The sequence below is a fragment of the Ahaetulla prasina genome, chromosome 3, assembly GCF_028640845.1.
Source record: "Ahaetulla prasina isolate Xishuangbanna chromosome 3, ASM2864084v1, whole genome shotgun sequence".
In the NCBI taxonomy this organism is placed as follows: domain Eukaryota; kingdom Metazoa; phylum Chordata; class Lepidosauria; order Squamata; family Colubridae; genus Ahaetulla; species Ahaetulla prasina.
Window position 1 is genome coordinate 193,994,891 of NC_080541.1, and position 20,289 is coordinate 194,015,179.

General features: G+C 36.9%; 1 protein-coding gene across 2 annotated transcripts in view; it reads right to left on the minus strand.

Moving 5' to 3' along the window:
* The window catches only part of GGT7 (gamma-glutamyltransferase 7), a 41,151-nt gene that overhangs the window by 8,171 nt on the left and 12,691 nt on the right, over nt 1-20,289 (minus strand). The window contains exons 2-14 of one of the 2 annotated variants that reach the window (XM_058175577.1): nt 18,798-19,024; nt 17,207-17,358; nt 15,499-15,616; nt 13,495-13,562; nt 12,305-12,378; nt 9,403-9,599; nt 8,713-8,800; nt 7,462-7,589; nt 4,059-4,147; nt 3,139-3,288; nt 1,848-1,965; nt 567-704; nt 182-281 (exon numbers count right to left, since the gene is read on the minus strand). In XM_058175577.1, coding sequence (XP_058031560.1) covers nt 182-281; nt 567-704; nt 1,848-1,965; nt 3,139-3,288; nt 4,059-4,147; nt 7,462-7,589; nt 8,713-8,800; nt 9,403-9,599; nt 12,305-12,378; nt 13,495-13,562; nt 15,499-15,616; nt 17,207-17,358; nt 18,798-19,024 — 1,647 coding nt within the window. The remainder of the gene's footprint in view (nt 1-181; nt 282-566; nt 705-1,847; nt 1,966-3,138; nt 3,289-4,058; nt 4,148-7,461; nt 7,590-8,712; nt 8,801-9,402; nt 9,600-12,304; nt 12,379-13,494; nt 13,563-15,498; nt 15,617-17,206; nt 17,359-18,797; nt 19,025-20,289) is intronic. The other variant, XM_058175578.1, reaches the window with a different exon arrangement.

The following is a 20,289-nucleotide window of genomic DNA, read 5'->3' on the forward strand; positions in this document are numbered from 1 at the left end:
TCAATCTCAATCTCTTATGTAGTCTATTGTGAACGAATACCCCATTCTTGCTATGCTTGCATGTTATAAAATTTAACAGACCATGTCTAGCTGAGAAAAGCTGCAGAGTAGTTTTAAATACTTTGGAAAAAATTCTTTATGTCAGCATATTAAAGGAAACCTAGTAGACGTTCATACTTACTGTCAACTTCTAGAATATTTGATTGTAGCTGAGGGTGAAGCCGTCCAAGTGATAAACTCTCACTTAGATTTTTGTTATATGCCAAAACATTTATTAAAATCTGTCAGGAAGAAATGAAATTAATTATGAATGAATTATTCTTTAATTTTACCTTGAGTCTTGTCTGCTGTTCAAAGGCTGAGCAAACAACAAGCTCCCACCAGACAAACATACTTACAGTGGCCTATGCATGGAGATCCTTGTGGATGCACAAATCTATTGTGTAATTGCTACACTTCACAGACCTGCCCTCCAAACTATGGAAGTCACTGCCTGTGACCACTGTCACCAAAGCAGTGGTCTCTATTCCCATAATGAAATTATTAATTCTGTGTCCAGAACTTGCCTGCATAATGCTGCTTAAAGCTTTATCTCCACCACTGGCTCCCAGGCACAGGTAAGTTCCACACATCCCTTCCGATGGCCGAACAATAGTGGGTAGTAAGAAAGACAAAGGCCGTTTCCCAGGTTGAATAAAATTCCTCTGCAGGAAAAAGATGTTATCCCCTAAAACACTGCTAAATATATCCTTAGGAACAGAGGTGGTATTCAGCAGGTTCTGACCAGTTCTGGAGAAGCGGTAGCGGAAATTTTGAGTAGTTCAGAGAACCAGTAAATACTACCTCTGACTGGCCCTGTCCCATCTATTCTCTGCCTCCCGAGACCCAGGTGATCGGGAGGAAATGGGGATTTTGCAGTATCCTTCCCCTGCCACGCCCACAGAACTGGTAGTAAAAAAATTTGAATCCCACCACTGCTTAGGAGCTTCCTTTGCTCTTCAGAGTTCAGTTTCCTTATGAATATTTTGTACAAATACTATTTTTAAAGACTAGATCAGAGTTTCTCAGTCTTGACAACTTTAAGTGGCTGAACCATATCTAGATAGACTCAGGAATTTCCTCTTCTGCTTTTTTTTTTTTAATTTGAATTTATATCCCGCCCTTCTCCGAAGACTCAGGGCGGCTTACATTGTGTTAAGCAATAGTCTCATCCATTTGTATATTATATACAAAGTCAACTTTTGTTTAGTAAAGTCTTAATTCTTTTGTTAACTAACTTGTATGGCTTCTGTGAAGTAGATTCAACTTTGTCTAGCAGTCAGCTTCAATAATATAAGGACTCTGAATGAAAATTATCCTGGCTAAAAACTATCTAGCAATAGTAATAGCACTTAGACATATACCGCTTCATAGTGCTTTTATAGCCCTCGCTAAGCAGTTTACCGAGTCAACATATTGCCCCCAACAATCTGGGGCATCTTACCCACCTCAGAAGGATAGAAGGCCGAGTCAACCTTGAGCCGGTGAGATTCAAACTGCTGAACTGCAGCTAGCAGTCAGCTGAAGTAGCCTGCAGTACTACACTCTAACCACTGCACCACCTCGGTTCTTATAACTACATTTATATTCGATCAATATTTTTATTAAATCAAGCTCATTTATTTAGAGGGTTTACTAAAATAAATACAACCCAATGATTCTTTAAAAATATAAGTGATCTAAAATTATAAATGTAACAGAACATTGCTAATGTTCTACTAATTAATTAATTTAATTATCTCGGGGAACATACTCATACATATTCCTGCTTTCAATTTTTGTCCCGGTATAATTTTATAATTTATTACCAAGCTGGAAGAGGAATGGTCCTCTGTTTCATTCATCCAAGAAAAATCCAACATCTGACTGTTCAGAAGGATTCCTGAAGAAGTTATTATTCCACTTCCAAATGGCCGATTCAAGGAACTGAAATAAAACAGAAAGATGGTTGGGATTCCAAATCAATCAGTTGTCCAGTATTTTACAACTGTATAGATCATTTTAGCCTGTCCACAATAAAGAGTTCTTACAGATCACACCTGAGTTCAATCTTAATAATAATAATAATAATAATATTTTAATTTGTATACCGCCCTTCTCCCGAAGGACTCAGGGTGGTGAACAGCCAAATAAAAACAACAATCAAATACATACAATACAGATAAAACAGTAGCTAAAAAACTTATTCAAATTTGGCCCAAATTTAAAATACATTTAAAATCCCAAAAAACTAATTAAAAATTAAAAACCCATAAAAACATCTAAAAATTCTATGCCAGTCCCCAATCTTCAATATATTATGTGACTTGAGCTATTTCTGGTACCACTCTCCATACATTTCAAGAAGTAATATTTTGTTTGGTTCATTCTGAATCACCCAACAATCAATTACACATCAATTATCTGTATTCTAATATTATGAGAAAGGGATAATAATCTGCTCCCTCTCAATTTTCTTTACACAATGCATTCTCTCATTAAGCATTTTTTTCATTTTAACCAAAAGTTCTAATAACCTTTTCTTTGCAATATTTTTAAACTTTTCAGATTCTGCGGACTAATTACAAAATCAGATCAGTACAAAATCTCTGTAATGATAGTAGTGCATTTAAAGTGCATGAAATGTTTCAGTTATATTTTTTTCTGTATGTTATCCCAATCTACCACTACTATAATATTTGTTTTAAATGAAAATGGGGAAAAAAAACAGTTCTGCCTCAACTGGTGACAGCACATGGCTCATTTTATCTGTGCTTAGAAGCTAAAGCAGGGATGGTTTGGGTTAATATCTGAATACAAGACTTCTAGAGAATATTGGAGCTATTGCTTAGACTGGGAAGACAGAAAACCACATCTTGTTTTTCATATTTATGCCAAGAAGACTCCATGAATGTGCATTTGCAGGGACCTAATGCTGAGCTTTAAAGTTAAACTTTCCCCATCACAGATTGATATAAGATTATCATAGTGGCAATTTTATTTTTAATCCATAAAATAGAGGTATCCTTTTTCACAGATGCCAGATATTATCAGTACCACCATCACAACCCAAAATCCTTTTCCTAGTTGGAGGTTAATCGTTCAGAAATTAGCGTTTACCTTACAACAGCAACAATGAAATCATCAGGTCCCATGACAAGGACTTGGCTGGCCGAAGGGCCACTTTCAATAGAGAAATGTGGGATGTGAAGATCAGAGGGAAAGGCCTGGGAATCAATCTGCTGATGCAGGAAATTGGCTTTAGATTTACTGCAAAGAGAAGAAAAAGCAGGGAAGAATTATCATTTGTCTTGATCTTTGCTCACCGAATATATAAACATTTGGTCAAACAAACGACAGGATACTTTTAAAAAATGAAATTACAAATAAATAAAAATATAGAAACAATAAGCAATAGCATTTAAAATGCTTCTCAGTAGCCATTTTTAGACTCTAAAAGCCTGCATTTAGGTACCAGAGGCATCATCTTTTTCCAAGAGTCTCTAGCCATCCAATGATGGGATGCAGAAGAGCTAGAATACTTAAGAAATATTTGTGATAAAACAGGATGAAATAGTCTTTAATGAATGTGGATTGAATATAAAAATAAATGATCAGACGTAAGTTGAAGAAGTGCATTGAGATGGTTTGACATTACATAGAGAAAATGATTGAGGACTGAGTCACAAAACAAAACTATAAAATGAGGGTGTATGGTTTAGCGCAATAAGAAATCTAAGAAACATTTTGTTGGATGGCGCAATTGAGGTCCTTAAAAAGAGATGTAAGAAGTTTAAAATCCCAAAACAACATGGGAAACAGTTGATAAATATGGTGGAAACAAGAATAGTTTGCCAGAATAACAAGATTGGGGAGGTATAATGAATTGTATGATCTGACATTTGTTTTAGTTATATTTCTTTTTTTTTCATCTCCTGCCTTAGTTCGTTTGACTTAGTCTTTCTTATTCCTTTTCTGCATTAGCATGGTGACAAAAATAATATCAGTATAAAGAACAATCATCAGAAATTGAAACTCACCTCATCATATCTTCCACACTGTCAGAAATGGATGCATCATAGAAAGGATCTCCCAGACTGCTAGCTAATGCCAACACAGCCTTTAAGGTCTACATAGAATAGAAAGAGGGAGGGGACAGAATATGAAGATGGTTTTGAAATCTCTATCCAGAGAAAGACAGCCAGGACAATGGTTTCTCTCATTCCCTCTACAAAAGCCAAAGGAGTGGCTTCTATTATCTGAGAAAGATGTCTTACTCCTAATAACTTTTCTTACAAGAGCCCCATAGGTGTTTGAAATAGCAGGGTAGGGCTGGAAATTTAAGAGTATGCATTATGTGTTGGGTCTCTTGCTCCTCAGGTAGCCTGTTGTCCTTCAATATCGTGGAAGCTGCAGTCCCACTGTCAGTGTTAAAAGAAGGCTCAGCCACTATTCCTATATGTGGAATGTGAGAGAGGACTTCCCTCAGATTACAAAACTCAAGCCAGACCTGCAATTTTTATTTCCATAATTAAAACATTTTGGTTCTTTGTTAAAAAAATAATGGTGGGCACACAATATAATTAACTTGTATTATGGGATGGGAAAGAAGTTCTAAAAACCACTGTCCTTTTCACTGTTTCCACTTTGACATACCTTTTTAAGATTCTATATGTGCGTGCGCAGATTCACCTATGCATGCAATAACTTATTATTGACTCCTAGTGATTGCCTGGACTAATCCCTGCAGTTTTCTTGGCCAAATTTGAGAAGTACTTTGCCATTGCTTGCCATTGTCTCCTTCTATGGGCCTAAGGTATGATTAGAACTTCTAGCCTCCTGATTTCTAGCCTGATGCCTTAAACGCTACACAAAGCTGGCTCTCTTAACAATATTAATATCTACTATTTGTATCTTTTTTTAAAAAAAAATTGGAAGCAAATAACATTCTGTTCCAACTCCAGATTGTGATCAATATTTATTGAAGTCTTAAATGAGTGGAATTGAAAGATGATTCAATCTCGGGTCCAGTTTGATACTTGAATACCTAACTTACTTGATTATAGCAGAAATATACAAATCATTACATTATCTAAAATGTATTTATTCATAGCATTTCTAGAAGACAGATAATAAAACTGTTAGCAACTGTGTTAGTCTGTTTCAATAACCACAGAAAATTGTAATTGTATTTCTTAAGTACCACATGTCACATCTGTTGTGAAGTAAGTATACATGGTCTAAGAATACATGTTGCATTGGCTATAAAAATGTACATTGCTATGATCATTATTGGGTATGCTGAAAACAATAATACTTCTCTTTGACTTAAAGCCAAGAAATGCTTGTTCTGTAATAAACCAGTGACTATTTGTAATGTATCACAATGCTAGTTCAGTGTATAAAATTGAAGAGAAAACACACTCTCATGTTTGGCCTAAGGCTACAGAATCAAAGTTAGCACTACTTTTAGATTGGTCAGTTTTACAGTGAAATCTTCATCTGAATTTCTTTTATTAGAATGTTTACCTCCAGTTCCTGAATTTTATTATTTAAAGTATCACACTGAAGTCTATTAATTATTTTAAAAATGCAGTTGCCAATATCAGGCATATATCAAATTTATGTTACATAGGCCATTATAAAAATAAGTATTCTCTAGGCGTGGCATAGAAAATCAATTGAGACTGATCATAATTGTTGCAGGAACTTTCCCAGATTTTTTTACTAGCCAAATTTCAAATTATATGCCATATACTATTTAAAAAAAGGAGACGTAGATGGCTGAAAAAAATTAGAAGTTTTTTTTTCCTTTTAAGCCATAGACATATTGGGCCGGAATAGCTCAGGCTGTAAGGAGCCTGTTATTAGAACACAGTAGCCTGCAATTACTGCAGGTTCAAGCCCGGCCCAAGGTTGACTCAGCCTTCCATCCTTTATAAGGTAGGTAAAATGAGGACCCAGATTGTTGGGGGGGCAATAAGTTGACTTTGTAAATATACAAATAGAATGAGACTATTGCCTTATACACTGTAAGCCGCCCTGAGTCTTCGGAGAAGGGCGGGATATAAATGTAAAAAAAAAAGAAAAGAAAAGAAAAGATGGAATTGTTACATTTCAGTTACAGTATAACTGCCACAAGGAGGTGCTTTTAGCTAATACCTGTGAAAGGACTGTCTCATCTTCCAATAAATCAGGAGATAGTAAAGAATATTACCATATTTTTCGGAGTATAAGATGCACCGGAGTATAAGACACACCTTAGTTTTTGGGGAGGAAAATAAGAAAAAAGCTGATTGGCAGGTGGATTGTCCTCCAGGAATACCCCCAATCAGCTGTTCCCAGAGGTGAATTTTAGCAACAGGTTGCTTGGTTGTGAGCTCTGTGCCTTGCTTTCTTTTGCTTTCTTTTCTGCCTCTGAAACTCTGTTTTAGAAAAAACTTTTTTCCGCCTCTGAAAGCCTCCGAAACAGAGCTTCAGAAAAAAAGCCTCTTTTGGGGGGGGCTCCTTTTCTGAAGCTCTGTTTGGGGCTTTTTTCCCCCTGAAGCTCCATTTGGGGCTTTTTTTCTAACCTCTGTTTGGGGCTTTTTTTCTAAGCTCTGCTTGGGGCCTTTTTTTCTAAGTTCCGTTTAGGGCTTTTTTTCTAAGCTCCGTTTGGGGCTTTTTTTCTGAAGCTCCGTTTGGGGCTTTTTTTTCTAACCTCTGTTTGGGGCTTTTTTTCTAAGCTCCATTTGGGGCTTTTTTTCTGAAGCTCTGTTTGGGGCTTTTTTTCTGAAGCTCCGTTTCTGATGCTTTTTTCAGCCTCTGAAACCTCCGTTTAAGAAGCTGGGTGGGGCTACAATCAGAGTATAAGACTCTTTTTTGGGGGGGGAAAGGTGCGTGTTATACGCCGAAAAATAGGGTAATTCATGATTTTTTTTTCATCAAAAAATGTGTAGTTTATATCCACTTATTGTAGGTCATAATGTTTTGTAAATAGTTTATATTAACAGGAATTATTATTCTAGTTTTTAAATAGATGAACATTTTCAAGATGAGAACTAATCAGAATTCAGGAACCTGTAGCTTGTTGTACATTTATAAGCCAAAATCCTGTCATTAGAAGTCACTGGCCATATTTCTGCCAGTGAAATATATTGAAATTCATTTTCTAGATCCTTCTTATAACATGCAATTCTATTGGATATATTTATATGGAAAATTATTTGAAATAAAATTTTATCAGTTGGTTTTTAAACTGTACAAACACTGTGATTCCATTTTCAAGAGCAGACACTCTAAGTTCATGAAACATTAGCTTGCAAAAAAACCACACACCCATTTATTATACCTATTTGCAAATGGCATGAAACAGTATAGTAAAGCATTTTATATATAATACAAAGAAGAAAAAAAGTCTTATAACAACTTTAAATCCAAGCAATTTGGCTGAGCAGGTCTTACCTCTGTTATCCAATGCAGAATAATTTCTCTGCCTACTTGACTGGTAATATTAAATCCCTCAAGGATGTTTAGGGCTGTGATCAAAGCAGGACCTGTATGTGGAGGTGGTGGACTCAGAACAAGATGTCCTATTCAAGTGAAAGAAGGAGAAAACCACAGGAAAACTGGGTTAGACTAATATGACATCAAGGGCAGCTTCACAGTGGACTTCAGAACAATCCACTCAGAAGAAAATCTCATTGAGTTTGGCAAGTTTGATTCTTATGTAAGAAAACATTACAAGCTTGGTCTTGCTTTTTCTCAAACTGTTATTCAAATTCCTCTGTTATGAGAAACCTGTTTTAAAACAAATGTTTTGAAAGCTACTTGTATCTTCAGCAGGAATGACATGGTTACCCAACCTCAGATAAACAGACCATTGTCTTCTGATTAACCTTCGAGAATAAAAGGGACTTTAATGTTCTTTATGAAGGGCTGACAATCTACTGTTAGTATGACATGGTATTATTCAGTAATATGCCTATGTAGTAACCTGAGGCTTTAGCTTATGCCAATGGCATATTTCTATGCCACCAATAATTATGGTTTCAGTCAAGGGCCAAAAAACTTCTAAATCTGTTACAGTCTCCCAAGTAGGGTTTGGGAATACCTTATTATTTCTCTTTTCAGTTTTTATGGACATACGAGGCTTAGTTTTTATTCTGTTCTGTGAGCACTCTGCTAATTTACAAACAAATGCAATCCAGGTGTCAGCTTTGGAAGCCATATTAGGTTGGAAGTTTCCATGCTGCCACCTTCTCATGTGTGGGAAAGTAGGAGGGGGGATTTAGTAGAGGGGTTGTCTTTAGACATAATAGCATTCTTCCTGTTGGTCAAGGTCAGGCCGATCCTGCATCTGAAGAGTGGTTGGAGTGCTGTCTCGAGATGGGACGGTTGGTGATTGGAGCATGTGATTGACTGAGGAGTGAGGGGATGGTTTTGGGGGGGTTTGGTTTACTGAGGGAAAACGCGGACCTCTCAGATTTGAGTTTTCCCAGAGGTTTATCAGTTTATCTATCCTAGTAAATAGAACTTTGAATGATGCTTGCTTCAGAGTTTTTACTTGGTCCTGGTTGTTGTTTTTTTCTGGAACGCTGACACCCGGTTTCTGTTTTTTTCTAAAAAGTAGCTGTACTTCCTAAATTCATTTTAAAAATGAAAATGTAAAGGATGTAAGAAATAACAGCAGAGGTTATAGAAGGGCCTTTTTACCTTGGTATATTGTATGAACTGGATTTTCAACCAACACAGTGTAGTTGCTAAAGTCCTCTTCAGACAAAGTACCTCCAGATTTAAGGACCTAGTGAGAGGATCATAGTGGTATTACTTCCAGTACATTGTCCTAGTTTAAAATAACTTTTAAAATGGCTAAGCAACTACAAAACAATGATCTGAATCTTCCAGATCAACCAAATATCGTTTTATTTGTAAACATATTATAACATGCATATGTTGGTATGTTGAAGGGACAGTTTCTATACAAATTTATCAACAGTTGAAGAAAGTGAGAAAGAAGAGAAATCATAATTTTACATAGGTCACCCTGTTCATATTGATTACTGCCTAGAGTTGTTGGACCTGTTTAATGAGTGCATTCTAGAATACAACAAATATTCCCTTTTAGCTAAGAAGGGGTTGATGGTGGCTGACAAACAGGTTTTTTCCACATTACACAATTTTTGTAATACTAGAAAAACCTTAAAATAATTCTTGACCAATCTGCCAAGTGACAGCCTGAAACTCATTGTCCCAGATTAATTTAAATAAGAATCTCTGAAATTACATATTTTATGATTTTAGTTTATTTGCTTCAGACCTTTCCATAAAAAATGCTCAATGCTGCTAACAAGAATATCCTTCACTCATACATACTCAGGCATACAGACAAATGTAATGACTCACCTCTGAAATAATTTCTTGTGTCACATTTCCACTATAAAAAGCAGATACTCCTCTTGATCCAATCAAGTCTAAAAGAGCTGCCAGATCTGGTCTTCTCACAAACATTCCTGGCAACAAAGGTTGCCCATCAGGAAAGAAGATTTCTCTGAATTTTTCTGAATGATTGTAGTGTTCCTTCATTTCTTTGATAGCCATTGCTACAAATGACAGAAATAACCAAAGAGTAAACTGTTGAGTTGGGGAATTGAAGAAGAATTCTTTCTAAAAGCACGTGTAGCCTCTTACACTGAATATACCTAATATTCTCATTTTTAGGTACTTCTGGTTTCAAAAATAAGGAGGGTTTTTTTCTATTTTTCTATTCTACTCCCTAAAGTTTTTTTTTCTGTAGTTGCTTGTAGTGAGGATGCTGGCTTTGTGTTGTGTAGCTCCAGCTGAGATCCTGGCACAAACCTGAAGGAATCTCTGCCATCCCCTTGGTGGCAGGTCTAGATAATTGACCTCCCTGGATGCTTTTTTTCAGAAACAATGACTGCAGGAGGTGCCCTGAAAAGTAGCTGGAAACTTCTGGTGTGATGAGGGCAGTGCCAGACTGGGAGGAGGCTTTTGTGGATTTCAGTTCCTTGCTGGTGTTAGAAAGTTAACCTCTGCTGACAATTGGAGTCTATCTGTGGGGGCTCCCACACTCTGGAACGAACTTCCCCCGGGTCTGCGCCAAATACCTGACCTTCGACCTTTCGCCGCGAACTGAAGACACACCTTTTTATTCGCGCGGGGCTGGCTTAAATTTTATGGATTTTATAGTTTTTATTATTAATTTTAAATGGGGTTTTAGTTTCTATATTTTTTAAATTTTTAGGCAAATTATAATAAGTTTTTTAATCTTGCATTTTATATAATACTGTCTTGTCTGTTTTTATTTGCCTGTACACCGCCCTGAGTCCTTCGGGAGAACGGCGGTATAAAAATCAAATAAATGAAAATGAAATGAAATGAAATATCTGTTTTCTCCTGTGAAGTCAGGAACTGGAGTCTACTCAAAGCTAATTTTTAAAATTTAATTTTTCTGACTGTGTAGAAGATGAAAGGACAGTGACATAACAGAGATGCTTTGGGAAAGTGCTGCAGGATCCAGGTTCCTCATGGGCTGTTTGAATGCTTGAAAACAAGTGTGCCGCCATGGAAGAGTTTTGATATTACAGTGAGGGGCTTGGATGTTTGAAAGGATGTGGTGAATGGATGCCTCAGCCTGTATGAAGAAATAAGGAGTGGGAGGGAACTGGGGAGAGAAGGAACGGCTGGTAGACTCACTGAGACCATGACAGGCAGAGGATGGGATGGTGAGAGCTTGAGGGTAGGCCATACCTAGTGACATTGTACTGCTATTTGAGAGAAGCTCCAATAACCATCCCTCAGGGTTCTTTCTTGATACCAGATTACCAGATCCTTGATAGCCAAGGACTCCAGCTGTGGTTTTGTCTAATGGAGATGTCTGAAGCAGAATCTTAGAGGATTATCTTAAGCAAATCAAGGTTGGTCAAGACTGCCTAGGAAGTGACCTGCGGTTGGATCCATGGAGCAATAGCTGTTTCTTTGAGAGAGAGAGTCATCATCTCTTATCCCTAAAGGTGGTAAGGTTCACTCCATTCTCAAGAAGCTGTCACTGGCACCATGATTTTTTGGTCTGGTCTTTAACCTTTCCTTCAGAGCATAGGGCCTAAGTATTTGAAGGCTTGCTTGACTCCAGTTATTCCTGTCTGCCCAGTGAGGTTGGTTCAGTAGGTGCAATTTTTTAAGAAGTGCCATCTAGCAAGACCTAGGAAGTTCCCTTCTCTGTCACAGTGCTTTGGAATGTTATTCGCCAGAAATCCAGATGGCTTTCATTCTGAGAAAGTTATTATGACTTGACTATTCTCCCTGGCTTTGAAGCAGGGTGATGACTGAGCACCTGTTGGGTAGTTTTTATATTTGTACTTGGGCCACTGATTATTTCTTCCTGCTTTGTTTTTATTTTTAATTGTAAGCTGAGAAGAGTTGTTAAATAATCTAAACATTCTATTAAATAAATAAAATAATTATTTGCTACTCCTTCAGTCCTCTAATCTAGTTATTATACAGTCTTTCATATATGCTATTCACAACTGGGATATTATAAGCATTAAATCCCAAAACATATATATATATATATATGTGCATTGTGCATGTGAGAAGCAGAAAAATTAAGTTTTAATTATATTATTATAAAGATGTCTTATTTGAAAGCAGACCTAGTGTTTTATAAGCTGTTGCATGACGTTTACTTGGCGGAGATAGGGCATGGGAACTGAGATTAATAATCCCCCCTCTGTGTGACTATTCAGAATTAAATTTCATGGAATTGACTCAATGTTATTGTTGAAGAATCAACTAAATAATTTGAAGAAACAAAGGTAGAGTAGGAGACATTATTAATCTTTTCTCTACAATTCTGAATCAATTAACTCAATATTCAACTTTTATCAAACTGGATGTCCCCAGTGTTGTAATAGATGCTATGAAAAGGTGGTGTGGACAAGTGTAGAAGGAAGGAAGGATGGAATAGTATATTTATTGTTGTTGTTGTTGTTGTTGTTGTTGTTGTTGTTGCTGTTGTTGAATAAGTGGCGCAAAATCACCCAATCAAACTTCTTGCCTAAAAGGACTAGAATCTGAGTCTCCCCATCTCTAGTGCCATCTCTAGTATAGTTTAACCACTATACAATACTAGCTCTCATAATCCAAAATATAATTGGAGGAAAGTAAACCTTAATAATAGTAATGGAAAATTTAGAGAAATAATACACTGGCCAGCATCAAAAAATGTGGTATTTCTTGTACACACAGTCTAGCCTCACCATACCTTTTGTTCTGGGAAAGCACTCACCTAAATCATACGTGACATTGAATCCATCTTGAGCTATGTCTGCAACAAGGCCCAACAACTGTCTCCATGGCAGCCTGGCAAAACAGAAGTAATGGTTGACTTGACAGTCTTCATCTCATCAGGAATATAAAATCATACTGAAAATGTTACCAAATAATTTTAGGCAGAATTTTTCAAGTTCATTTTATGTAGAACCCAAGTTTATTTGTTTGTCCTTCTGCTGTTCTGAAGATGATATACACAACTAACTATTGATGGGTATCAAAATATAAATACAGAACAGCAATTACAACAGAGTCTACAATTTTTGACCAAGTTCATGTTTAATCCTTCATGCTTGGGCCTACAGTCAAACAATTAATAATGGAAGAGGAGGAAGAGGCAAAGGTGAAGAACAAGGAGGAGAAGCTAATTGCAGGCCAGAAATAGCCAGGACAAGAATTAAAACTGAGTTAATTAAATTTAAATTTGTTCAATATAGTTAATACAATTATTCCTTGAACATATTGTCCAAGCTTTGCATTTTCAAGGGAAATGAACAGAAAGAAGAAAAGCAAAAGTGACATGAGTGTAAAGTCAAAGTAGAATTGAAACAATGTGGTAATAGGAAGTGAAGGAAATTAGGAGAAGACATCTGACAGAAAATCACAACTTCTAGGACCTCTGCCAAGAGCTACGCTTCCAAAAACAGATCAGAATGTAAAAAAATAGATTAAATGTAATTAGGCTAAAGAAAGAGTTAATATATGTCCTTCCTACAAATTTAATAAAATTCTATCACATTAAATGAAATTTCCTAGCAACTTTTGGAGGAGATCTGAAAACTACATCATAGGATCTGAAGGCTACACAAACTCTTGGAGACGTCCCATTGTGTTCCTCTTTGGTATTTGAAAACTGACTGGTCCTTGTTAAGAAAGATTTTGACTATTAGATTACAGACTTTTCAGAGATATGATCACATTGTGTTGAGCACTCTAGCACAGCAAACATGTCTGTCCCATTCACACTTCACATAGTATTAGGTCTTGATAGATACACATTAAAAATTGCATATGAGATGTGGATCTGACTGCTTCCATTTATAAGAGGAAATAAGCCTTGCACATGGCATATTATTATTAACATATACTTCATCTTCCAGTTGGTACTGAACAATGGAGTGCATCCACATGACAAATGTTCTTTACCTCCCATAAGACTGATGTGCTTCATAGAGTCCTTTGATCATTCCTGGAACACCTACCAAGAGACCCGGCTGGATAAAAAAAAAAGAAGAAGAATGTAAGGAAAGAGTCGGGAACTTTAAAAACAGTGTTTTAAATGGAATCTAACTTTTAAATCCACTTTTTTAAAAACCCTGTTTATTATTTTAATTTACTTAATTTGTAAAGCCATCCGTTGAACAATAGGTTGAATAGTTTTACAGTCGGTTGAAATGACTAAATAAATTAAACTTTGAAACATTCAATAAGAATTATTGAATAGTTGAAAATTACAGACCAATCTCTCTATGCTGCGTCACCTGCAAAGTAATGGAATCTATCATCAACCAATCCATTACCCTCCACCTAGAAACAAACAACCTACTCTCTAATAAACAATTTGGTTTCAGAAAAAATCTATCATGTAACTTACAACTTCTTCACTGCAAAAACATATGGACTACAAATCTTGATCAGGGCAAAGCAATAGATGCAATCTACATAAAGCTTTTGACTCAGTAGTACATGACAAACTTCTCCTAAAACTAAAATCCTACGGCATTTCCAGACCCCTCCGCAATTGGATAACAGCTTTCCTATCAAACAGACAACAAGTGGTCAAAATTGGCAATGCTCTATCAAATCCTGTACCTGTCAAAAGTGGCGTTCCCCAAGGTAACGTTCTTGGACCAACACTCTTCATGTTATACATTAATGATCTCTGTGACCATATCACAAGTAATTGTGTTCTCTTTGCTGATGATGTCAAACTATTTAACACCACCACCAACACAACTACCCTTCAAAAAGACCTTGACTTTGTATCTGAATGGTCTAAAACTTGGCAACTCCAAATCTCAACCAGCAAATGCTCAGTCTTACATATTGGAAAAAAGAACCTAAACACTAAATACAAGCTTGAGGGACATTATCTTATAGATGACCCCCACCCTGTTAAAGACCTTAGAGTTTTCATATCAAATGATCTAAGTGCCAAAGCCCACTGCAACTACATCGCAAAAAAGGCTCTAAGAGTGGTAAACCTAGTCTTGCGTAGCTTCTTCTCCAAAAACACTACACTACTAACCAGAGCATATAAAACATTTGCTAGACCAATTCTTGAATACAGCTCGACTGTCTGGAACCCATACAACATTTTTGACATCAATACAATCGAACATGTCCAGAAATATTTTACAAGAAGAGTTCTCTACTCCTCTGAATATAACAAAATACCTTATGCCACCAGACTTGAAATCCTGGGTTTAGAAAATTTAGAATTACGCTGCCTTCCACATGACCTGAGTTTAACTCAAAGAATCATCTATTACAATGTCCTTCCTGTCGAAGACTACTTCAGCTTCAATTGCAACAATACACGAGCACACAACAGATTTAAGCTTAATGTTAACCGCTCCAATCTTGATTGCAGAAAATATGACTTCAGTAACAGAGTTGTTAATGCCTGGAATAAACTACCTGACTCTGTGGTCTCTTCCCAAAGTCCCAAAAACTTCAACCAAAAACTGTCTACTCACCCCATTTCTAAGAGGTCTGTAAGGGGCGTGCATAAGAGCACAAGCGTGCCTACCATTCCTGTCCTTTTGTTTCCTTTTGTTATATCCAATTAATATAGTTATTACATACTCATACTTATATATATGCTTATATATTGTATAGTTATTCCATGCTTATGCTTATATTTACTGTGTGACAAAATAAAATAAAAATAAATAAATAAATAAAGAAGCAAGAAGATAAGGTACAGAGAAATTATTTAAATAGGAGTGAGGCCCATGAAAAGGGTGAATGCTGTTAAAAATACCAGCAAAGTCAAGAGAGTCTCTATCAGAGTAGGAAGATAAAGCTCTATTTACAGCACTTTTACTAAATTCAGTGATGGGAAAAAAAGGAAATGACAAGCGATGAATGGAGATCTTTACCAACCAACTCCTATTCATCACCTAAATAATAAAGGTAATGACCCACCTTTGTTTCCCAAAACTTGCTAAGTCCCTCTTCTTGGATGTTGAAGGGGGCGGTTTCTCGGAAATCAACAACCTGGCTTTCATTCTTCTTGATATCATGAACCAGCATTACCCCTCCACTGCAACAGTGGAATCACAAATCAGTAAAACTGACATTAAGAATACTTCGTCACTTCCAGAACAACTTTTTCTCTGCTGGGCTCTGGTACAAAGAATCAACTCTTTGTAGTTTAAGTAACAACCCAAGACTGGTGGTACCCTCCTGTGTATCCTTTTCTTGGAGATAATGACAGCTTGACTCATTTTTCTATTGGCTGCCTTATCAATGTCATTGTGGAGGAGTTCTCAAAATAATGCATTGTGAAACAGCTGCAGTGGCTGCAGACACGCACCACAGGCATCTTGCAATGTGCTGAACCGAGGATCCTTCCAATGATGATACATGGGAGACAGATGCATTCTGAACACAATGAAAAGACAGCTGAGATAGTGGGTGGGGACAGCAGTGAATGACGCTTTGCCCCAGTTTGACATCTGTCATGGTTTGATGCTCAAAGCAGCTGTTTCATTTTACCAAATTAGGACTAGCAGTGCTTAAACACTGAAGAAAGAATATTAGAGTAAGCAATTCTGGATAAATGAATAATAGAACAATCTGTTGTAAACTAGCTTTCTATTTCTTCTATATCAGAGCTATGCAAGTCTATTCTGAATAGATAAAACTGAAAGCACTTACCTCTGCTGCAAAATGGATTTTAAAATGTACAGGACGTTAATAAGAGAGAATAATGGAATGCTTAAAGATAACAAATGCAATGTGAAAATAACCTTTTTGTACATTGTGTTGATGTGTTTGCTTTAAGAGAGTCCTGCTCCTTAGGTTATTATTATAAAATAGAAATAGGGCTAATATATGCTTCTCTTCTTAAACCATGGCTACTAGTCATCTGATACACCACTTAAAATAGAGCAATTCTAAGTTATTAGTCCAGTCTGTATGAAAAGGTAGTTTAAATTGGCCTTATCTTTGTGGATTATTTTTATTTCTCTATTCTCTAGTTAAGTGCGGTGGATACCAAACTGGACTTTCCAGTTTAAACAAAAGTTCTCTCAAATCCCAGCTGATGGGTCATTATCAGGTTACATAATTCATGTAATTATATTCCTTAGAGCTTCCTGGTTTCCAGCCATTGAGACCTTGAAATCTCTCTTGTATAATATCTACCTAAAACAAACAGCCTGATTATTGATGGGAAACAACAGCTATAGGCAATATGTGTTGCAGACAAAAACAGAGCTTCAAACACACCATTGTGGTCACTGTCTTAACTTTACCATACCTTGTGGACATCCCTGACAGTCACAAAAGCAGTTAGGATTACAAAGGCATCCTGGGCTATACTAAGACATTGGAGCAATGACCATCCAAAATTTGAGGGGATGTTGATGCAATTCTGGTTGGCTTTATCTCTAGCCAGAAGATGGCTTCATAGAAAAAAAATTAACCACCAATCTACCCAAATTAGACTCCACTCATTAGATGACTTCTCTAGATAAGTCTATATATTGTTTAATTTGGGGGGGAAAATCCAGCAGAGAACAAGTTTTCTCAAGTTTTCAGAGCCTTTCAATCTAAAGTCTTCTCTTTGAGCAACAGACATTAAAATATAAGACTGCCATTCAAAAAAGAGATCCTGCTAGGCACCTACCCGCCAATGCCCGCTGTGTGAGGGTTGATAATTCCTGAGCATAAGGCTGAGGCAATGGCTGCATCCACTGAGGATCCTTGCTTGTTCAGTATCTCAATCCCTAGGGCAGTGCAGCGAGCAGCATCAGTGACTACAGCACCCTGGTGGAATATCTGTGAGAAACCACATGGTGAGACAATAGCTACAAATGCAACTGACTGAATCATTAGAAAGACCCCCACAATCCTCAACTTTAGACTTATCCAGTCAATCATCAGGATGGCTCCATGATAGTACATTTAGGACAGACTTGTCAATTGTGGGTTATAGAAAGGTAATGACAGCTTACATAGCAATTGTTGTATAGTTTCAAGTGTACAGTAGTCAGCTAATGTCTCTAACTTACTGATTTAGATGCCATGAAATCCTTGTCAACTCTTAGCAATCACATGGATACGTTCTGTCCAGAATGAGAGCCTATTTTAATTCTAGCATATTTGGGGCTACAGTGAGTTCTAGATGACTATTACATGTCAGCAAAGAAATAGAGAAAAATTTAGAAGTGGTCCAAAATTTTGCAACCCAGATACTAGCCCAAATTTATATATTGGTGTTAAGATCTATTATAAAAAATATCTTCACACCTATTGGCATCTTATTCTTCTGTTATAATATCTATGGAGGGATCATTGGCCAGTTACAAAAAGACCTCATTCTGGATCTCAGAACATTTACTGATATAACTTTCATTAATCATGGAATTAATGTCAGAGGAAGTGGGTTTTTATGGTGATGTCTCAGGCACTGGCCAAATACAGATCTGTTTAATTTAGCAAAGACACATGTCTTCAGGTCATGAAACAGAATAAATATACATTTAATGCCATAAATTTGTCAGGAAAATTATAATGCAAGGGAAACACATACATATTTTATTAGAATTGGCCATGTTACCTGGTGTACTCTATAATAAGAAACTAGGACAAGGAGAGTAAGACTCCCATATTGCAAGAGATCTCCTTGATTTAAAAGTCCACTATGATACACCTTGTTAAAGATTAATTCACAGCATGGAAGACTACTAACAAAAATAGTAACTTATGAAATACTTATATACATTTTATTGATGCATTCATTTATCTCCCACTTTTCATTATTTAAAAATCCTAAAATAAGATACAAAGCAATAAAACTAAAAAAAAAAAAAAACTACAGGAAAAGCAGAGGCGAGAGAGAAAAACATAGAACATAAATTCAGGCTAAATTTGGATGATCATGTAGCTAATGCCAAAGCTTACTGGTATATAGATCGTCTCTAACTATAACAAGGAAGGGAAGGGAATTCTATTAACAGAATTCAAGGACATCTTTCCTTGAATTAATAAATATGAATCTTAGTAAATTCAGCAGCCACAAATCAGCAGCTTCACTATATGATCTCAGTAAAACAATTCCTAATTTAGCTTTCACTGAACTATTGCTTGCAGAGTTATAGTTATTTCTTCATATAATACTAGAAATCATTGCTATATATGCAAGGTATGTTCTTCCGACCTCAACATAATCCTTCTCAAAGGAAGAAAAACAACAACAATCCAATACCTCTTCTTACCTGTGGATCCCCAAAGTAGATTTGCATGATTAAGGCCACCGTGACTCCTGTAGCAAACGTTAGGCAGGCAGTGATGATCACAGTCAGACCATCCTGACGACAGCTGCAGTCCCCAGAGAAGGGGTCCTTGCTGGTCTCCCGAAGTGGTGAGACATCCTGGCTTCCCATTTCTGATGAAGAAGAGGGCAAGCGCTGGAGGCGAGCTGATTTAAGGAACGAATCTGGGTCTTCAATCAAAAAAGAAAACCGTAGGTGAAAAAAAAAGTGTCAAGCAGGAATAAATTCGGGTTTGTGTTCATTTAAAGCATATCCAATGAGACACTTACATTGCTGCTGCTAATGTCCCAATAAAGCCACTGTTTTTCTGCTTACGTGAGTTTTCAAGAATCTTTCTGGCTCAGGTATTACAGAGTCAAATTACATATAATTCTCACTAATTCTCGGCAATCTTAAAATAATGTTGAACAATACACAGAGAAGGGGACTAATTTGCACTTTGGAGTTTACTACTTGGGCTATACGTTTTTTACTCATTGAAGTTATTGCCATTTCTGCTATTATGTACTTACATTATGAATATGTTCCCACAGCAAATAGCAACTCCTGGTCCATCTAATCCAGAAGTATGTTCTCTCAGTGGCCAGTCAATTGCTCTACTGTAGTAGTTTCCCAACAGATGGCCTTCAAAGACATTCACACTGCCATCAAGGCTACTAACCATTGATCCCCATGAATGGTTTAACAATTGCTTTTGTAATGAAATCAAGCACTGAGCTAGCTATCTCAGTTTTCCCATATTCCTGTGTTTTATTATTCAGTTCCTTAGTTCCAAAGAGTATAAGAAAGAAGATGCTAATTCACAGAAGTCACCATCCTGTTCTAATACAGGCAACCTCAACTTGGTGCCCTCAAAAGGCATTGATCGCTATAGTAATCTTTTTTCCTACACTCTTTGGACTGCCTGAGATGATGACAGTTAAAATTCAATACCTTTGGAGTGCATTACATTGGGGAGAATATTCTAGAGCAAGGATGTCAAACTCATCATGTCATCATCTAGTGATGTATCGTGACTTTTCCCCCCTTCGCCAAACCAGGGATGGGTGTGGCCAGCACGTGATGCATCTGGCCCACAGGCTGTGAGTTTGACACCCCTGGTCTAGAGATTCTTCCAGTCCATGGTAGTTGACAACCCAAGCCAAGGATAAGTAACTAGTGCCACTCCAGGTGTTATTGAATAAGAAGTCCAGCACCCCCAAGAAGCATGGCCAATAATGTGAATAGGAGCATCACAACTTGCAGCTCCTTCATCCATTGGACCCTTTTCCAGCCTCTATTGAGTTGTAGAATTAGCCATCTACTCTTGAGTAAGCAAGAAAACCATACCTGGATAACATTTGCTGTCTCCATTGAGGATCCCTATTCTCCTCTCTCTGCTCCTTCTCAGTGGCAGTCAACTAACTTCCTTCCAAGATAAATGCTAACTAATTTT